This window comes from Myxocyprinus asiaticus, chromosome 45, assembly GCF_019703515.2.
Source record: "Myxocyprinus asiaticus isolate MX2 ecotype Aquarium Trade chromosome 45, UBuf_Myxa_2, whole genome shotgun sequence".
NCBI lineage: Eukaryota > Metazoa > Chordata > Actinopteri > Cypriniformes > Catostomidae > Myxocyprinus > Myxocyprinus asiaticus.
In genome coordinates, this window is record NC_059388.1 from 21,807,325 (window position 1) to 21,814,016 (window position 6,692).

General features: G+C 39.3%; 1 protein-coding gene across 1 annotated transcript in view; it reads right to left on the reverse strand.

Moving 5' to 3' along the window:
- LOC127435493 (scavenger receptor cysteine-rich type 1 protein M130-like) overlaps window positions 1-6,061 on the reverse strand; it is a 49,761-nt gene extending 43,700 nt beyond the window's left edge. Inside the window, exons 1-5 of the mRNA XM_051689042.1 lie at window positions 5,938-6,061; window positions 1,623-1,934; window positions 1,018-1,326; window positions 491-805; window positions 1-65 (exon numbers count right to left, since the gene is read on the reverse strand). Coding sequence (XP_051545002.1) covers window positions 1-65; window positions 491-805; window positions 1,018-1,326; window positions 1,623-1,934; window positions 5,938-6,025 — 1,089 coding nt within the window. The 5' untranslated portion in view covers window positions 6,026-6,061. The remainder of the gene's footprint in view (window positions 66-490; window positions 806-1,017; window positions 1,327-1,622; window positions 1,935-5,937) is intronic.
- Window positions 6,062-6,692: the final 631 nt, after the last annotated feature.

The following is a 6,692-nucleotide window of genomic DNA, read 5'->3' on the forward strand; positions in this document are numbered from 1 at the left end:
CTCCCCCTCACACTCTCTCTCTCCAGACAACCGCACTCGCCCATCATGAAGTGCCAGAGACGAATCTGAGGGATTGATGTGACATTTAGAAATTAATAGTACTATTCTACCATACAACTATAATTTAGTATCATAGTACTGTATTACTTTACAAAATACTGTACTTTACATATTTAAGTTTTTTCATCTTTAATGTACAGCATATATTTGTCATTCATTATTTATCTCAATGAAAAATGTACTATGAATAATAATAAAAAAAAATAGTCACCCAAAACAGTGAAAATTATGTAACCTTTTTCTCACCTAAATGTTGTTCCAAACCCATGAACGTCAATGGTGATTTAAGCAAAATTCTTCCAAACATCTCCATTTGCATTCCACAGAAATAAGAATGTCACACAAGTTTGGAACAACGTGAGGGTGAAATAATTATGAAAGAATTTTAATTTCCTTTAATATCATGATTTATAGTGTGAAATGTGCTTACTAGAACAGATGACTCCAACATCTCGTCTATGAGAAAGTTCAGCTCGACTCCATGAAGAGATGGGACATTGTGAGAGTTGTGTTTCATTCCCCTGACAATCAAACACATCAGCCCAGATTTCACCACTTCCCTCTCCAAACCAGTCTGCTCCCACAACAGACACAGCAATCCCACAATTCAGCTGTCTACAGATGACACTGGCAGCTCTCATATCCAAACATCCATCACATACTGTTCCCCGCTCATTGAAATACTGATGCTCCACTCGACCAGAACAGATATCAGGGCCATTCACCAGTCTAAGCTCTGAGTAACCTGGACAAATAAATAGAATTGAAGGAAAATAGAGGCAAGAGAATGGAGATTTTTTCAGAGATTTGTCAAATAATGTAAGTCTTAGTTCTGCTGAACTTAGTCAAAGAAGCTTAGTGAAGAACAGAACAGTTCAAAAGATGGTATTAAGAAAACAAATAGAATATAAAGTGCTGCATGTTTAATATTTACAGGTTGAAACACTGCCATTTTACCAGAACATATCAGTCCCACGTCGTTGTCATGGGAGCAGGTTCTGTTATGTGAAGTTGATGATGGACAGAATTGAATGTGTGATTCGTTGCCTCTACACTGAATCTCTTCTGTCCACATCTGACTCTCTCCTTTTCCAAAAGCAGCTGCTCCTAGCACCTGTACAGGAGCCCCACAGTCCAGCTCTCTACACACAACCTCTGCATCCTGCTGGTCAAAGGCAGCATCACACACTGAAATCCACGTGTTCTCATGAAGTATCTCTAATCTCCCAGAACACAGATGAGGTCCATCATCAAGTCTTGTGGTTCCTGATTATATGAATATAAAACAAAATCCACTTTATTTAGAGTTGTTAAGGCATTGAGTGTTAATCTGTCTTACTGTGCCTATGATATGTTACAGATGTAAGTTTAATTTGTTTAGTTAAAAAAAAAAAAAAAATAATAATTGAACTGTTTCATCACTAATATTTGATGAAACTCAGCAGTTACATCAATTACTTTGGAAGAAGATGCTTTCAAGTTTTTATTTGTGTATGCATGAGGTTTACAGAAGAAGGGCTGATTGTTGATGCAATAACAGGGTGATGTATTGAGCAGATTACCTGAGCAGATAACTCCAGCATCTTCACCATGATAACAGTAATGTCCACCCCATCCATCTGAATCACAGTTCTTCAGTGTAGACTCTGATCCACTACAGCGCACATTATTCATCCAGATTTGTCCTGATCCTGGTCCAAATTTAGCATTACCCAGAGCCTCTAAAGCCTCTCCACAGCCGATCTCTGTACACACCACTGCAGCATCTGTCTTATCCCAGTCATTATCACACACTGTTCCCCACTGACCATCATGAAGAACCTCCACTCTACCAGAACAGCGGTAACCGTTCACAAGTCTCACGTTAACACTGCCTGTCCATGAGAAATACATCATAAAATGACCATACAACAACAACAACAATAACAACAACAACATGACAGCAACCACAATAATAATGTGAAAGCTATTATAGGAGTAATGTAGTACAGCAGAATAACATGTAAAGTCAATTCACTTCAAATTTACAATAAAGAATAGATTTTTATACAATTATGAAGGTGGCTGTAAATTGCTGTCTCTTGTGCTCCCTCTCTCTCTCGCTCACCCACTCATGCTCTCTCTCTCTCTGCAGTCAGTCCTCCCCGCGGTGGGTTTTGGGCAAGATCGTTGGCGAGTGTACATCGGCTATACACTCGAAATCAGAGTGCATTGTGGGTAAGAATGAGTGAACAAATGTAGGGAGCGGGGCGTAGGGAATGAATTCGGACACCACTACAAAATGGCTGGAAATCAAATAGTGCACTATATAGTGGATGATGGGCGATTTCAGACACAGCTATTGTTACTACCATATTACTATAGTAAAACCATGGTTAATTTTACCCGGATCATACCTTCCTCTCAATTCCCCAACCTTCACCATGACTGTGAGACAATCAACCTTTATATTAATTTTTATTTATTATTATAAGTAGTATTGAATGAAATATTATAAGTAGAGACAGGAAACAGGATGGGGAAAAGTGGGGAATCCAACCCGGGACTCCTGCTTCATAAAACATTGATTAAGAATAAATGTAACCTTTTAAGATTTTTAATGTCACTGTACTATTGAAGCATGTTCATATTTATTTGAAATATAATAAAGTTGTAGATACTGTAGACAACTAGTCCCAGGCCGTTTGCCCGATCGCAACCAAACCAGTGCAGAAAGATTCAGCAGAGTCCCAATGTGAAATGTTATCAAAGGAATTTTGAACTTTCATTTCGTCATCAAATGGTAAGCCAGAATGTAGATAGTGGGTATGGCCACTTTTACAAAAATGGTTATAACTCATAAACGGAATGAGATATTATCACCAAATTTGGTACGCATTTGTATGGGGTCATTCTGAGGACAAACAAAAAATTGCCTCTGCCTCTTGGTGGCATTATAATAAATACAAATCTAAAAATGTCTTTAACTATGGAACCCTTGGTCCATCAACTTGAACTTTAGCATGCAGTGTCTTTGAGGCATCAAGGTCTATGAGGACAGTCTCATATCTTGAAAAACATGGCCGGCATCGACCAATCAACTTTTAGCAGCTATTACATAGGGTTAGAAAAGTCAGATCAGAATGAAACGTGGTAGGCCAATTTGTCTCTTGGCCCAAGAGGCCTGTGCAAAATTTGAAAAAAAAAAAAAAAAAGAAATTGGCCACCAGGAGGCGCTATTGTATTTTTTTATGCATGTAAATCATTGAAACTCAGCAAAAAAAGAAACGTCCCTTTTTCAGGACACTGTATTTTAAAGATAATTTTTTAAAAATCCAAATAACTCAACAGATATTTATTGTAAAGGGTTTAAACAATGTTTTCCATGCTTGTTCAATGAACCATAAACAATTAATGAACATGCACCTGTGGAACAGTCGTTAAGACACTAACAGCTTACAGACGGTAGGCAATTAAGGTCACAGTTCTAAAAACTTAGAACACTAAAGAGACCTTTCTACTGACTCTGAAAAACACCAATAGAAAGATACCCAGGGTCCTTGCTCATCTGCGTGAACGTGCCTTTGGCATGCTGCATTGAGGCATGAGGACTGCAGATGTGGCCAGGGCAATAAATTGCGATGTCCATACTGTGAGATGCCTAAGACAGAGCTACAGGGAGACAGGAAGGACAGCTGATCGTCCTCGCAGTGGCAGACCACGTGTAACAACACCTGCACTGGATCGGTACATCCAAATATCACACCTGCGGGACAGGTACAGGATGGCAACAACAACTGCCCGAGTTACACCAGGAATGCACAATCCCTCCATCAGTGCTTAGACTGTCTGCAATAGGCTGAGAGAGGTTGGACTGAGGGCTTGTAGGCCTGTTGTAAAGCAGGTCCTTACCAGACATCACCGGCAACAACGTCGCCTATGGGCACAAACCCACCTTCACTGGACCGACAGGACTGGCAAAAAGTGCTCTTCACTGACAAGTCATGGTTTTGTCTCACCAGGGTTGATGGTCGGACTGGAGTTTATCGTCAAAGGAATGAGCATTACACCGAGGCCTGTACTGGTCATGGTCTGGGGTGGTGTGTCACAGCATCATCGGACTGAGCTTGTTGTCGTTGCAGGCAATCTCAATGCTGTGCGTTACAGGGAAGACATCCTCCTCCCTCATGTGGTACCCTTCCTGCAGTCTCATCCTGACACTACCCTCCAGCATGACAAATTCACCAGCCATAATGTTCGTTCTGTGCGTGATTTCCTGCAAGACAGGAATGTCAGTGTTCTGCCATGGCCAGCGAAGAGCCTGGATTTCAATCCCATTGAGCACTTCTGGGACCTGTTGGATCGGAGGGTGAGGGCTTGGGCCATTCCCCCCAGAAATGTCCCGGAACTTGCAAGTGCCTTGGTGGAAGAGTGGGGTAACATCTCAAAGCAAGAACTGGCAAAACTGGTGCAGTCCATGAGGAAGAGATGCACTGCAGTACTTAATGCAGCTGGTGGCCACACCAGATACTGACTGTTACTTTTTTATTTGGACCCCATCTTTGTTCAGGGACACATTATTCTTAGTTGTTAGTTGTTGAATCTTTTTATGTTCATACACATATTTACACGTGTTAAGTTTGCTGAAAATAAAAGCAGTTGAAAGTGAAAGGACATTTATATGCCATTGTGTTTCACTCAGACACACATTATTCATATCATATGATAGATTTCCTCATTCTGAATAACTTTGCCTCAAGAAGCATTGGTGTGAATCAAATCTTTTGTTACAAATTTAAGATTATAAAAAAAAAATTAAAAAAAAAAACAAAAAAAAACAAAAAAAAACTTTTTCAAACTAGTTCTAGGCCATTCACCCGATCGGAACCAAACCAGTGAAGAGAGATTCTCTAGAGTCCCAATATCAATAATTATCAAACAAAAATAGTTTGAATGTTCGATTCATCACGAGTGAATGCCTCCCCAATCATCCCACTCAAACCTCACGGATATAAGCCTAACTCCACCTTTACAACGATTAAACCTGTTATTTTCTGTAATCGAACTCTGGGATGAAAATGTTTCTTTATAACATGGAGATTATATTAAAATGTAAGTACATGCAATGTGATCATTATCATTGCTAATACTCTGTATCTGTGCCATACTGTATACCGTGTCTTGTTATAATGCTCTTTAATGTGTCAATGTACACTTGTTTGTAATATATTCTTGCATTCCGCTAATAAAAAAAACCGTATAAACATATACTCCGTGAAGTGCTCTATGCAGTACCGCCGCTCCCTTCACGCTTGTCGCTTACTACGCAGTCTGCATAGGGCACCAACTCCCAGTGCCTAGGGTGGCACCTTCCAACCCTAGGGGAGCACCAGAAACTCCACAGGCTGCCCTTACTCGCACGTTATAGGCTACGCTGTTCAAGGACCCAAAAGCAGTTGCAGAACATAGACGATCGCCTCGCGATTATGTTTTTAAAAATATTCTAGGGTAAATCCCCCAAATCCCCGTATAGTAATTAATATCTGTTCTCAGCCACAAGTACGGTTCCATATGTTACACATATAAAGTTAAATAAACAATTTCTGAATACAAACTGGACTATTGTTGATTGATCTTTTAATATTCTTATAGTGGACAATCTTAAGTAGCAAAATGTCCTAAAACACCCCTGGAAACAATCAGATAAACTTAAACTAGTAGAATGATGTTGTTTGTGGTTGTTTGGGTATAGTTGGATGAAGTATAGCATGTCGGGCACACCACAGGACACTCCTGTTAACAACCTAAATACAATCATGTTTAAGTTATTGTCGCACACAGGAACTATATTATCAAATATTTTGAAATGAACCATTTTGATACTTTAAATGTACATACCAGCAGTGCTGAGTGTGACCAATGTGGACATAAAAAGAATTGTCAGACAGCTCTCCATCTCCCCCTGCTCTACACACACTGTTAACATACACTGTAGTGAGCACTAACGTCTCTGCTCCGTCTGAAAGTCTGAAGAAAAGAAGACTTATCTTCCTTAAAGAATCAGAAGAAGGGGTGTTGGGGGTTTGAGCTTCTGACATCCACCAATCACACTTCTTGTAACCTTTTAAGAGTAAATAGAGATTTTCAGTGACAAATCAGATGAAGCATTTTCAATTTTCTCCATATATATATATCAAGAAAACGTCAGCAATGATGAGCAGGTCTCCTCCTCTATCTTATAAAGACATTTCACTGAAGAGTGCCACACTACACAGAGTGCTGACAAAGTCACCCAGCTGTCATGTGACTGGTTGTGGAGAGAGAAAACACTTCAGGGTACTTACAACATCAAAGTTTGTCGACCACAGAGAAGAGATAAAAGCAGTGATATCTAACTGCTGACAACAACTCTGGCTCTGAGCTCACAAACTTGAATATTAAGACTTCCCTAATTTGAAATTCAACCAAAAATTTTCATGTAAAATGTAACGGTAACACTTTATAACAATGGTACAAGAATAATCATGAATTAATACCTAAATTAATAATTACAAAAATAGAGCCCTATGTCTTAATATACAACACTTCTCATGTATAAACATATTAAGATATATTTACTTTGGGTTTTATGTCAAAGAATTCATTAGTTTAAC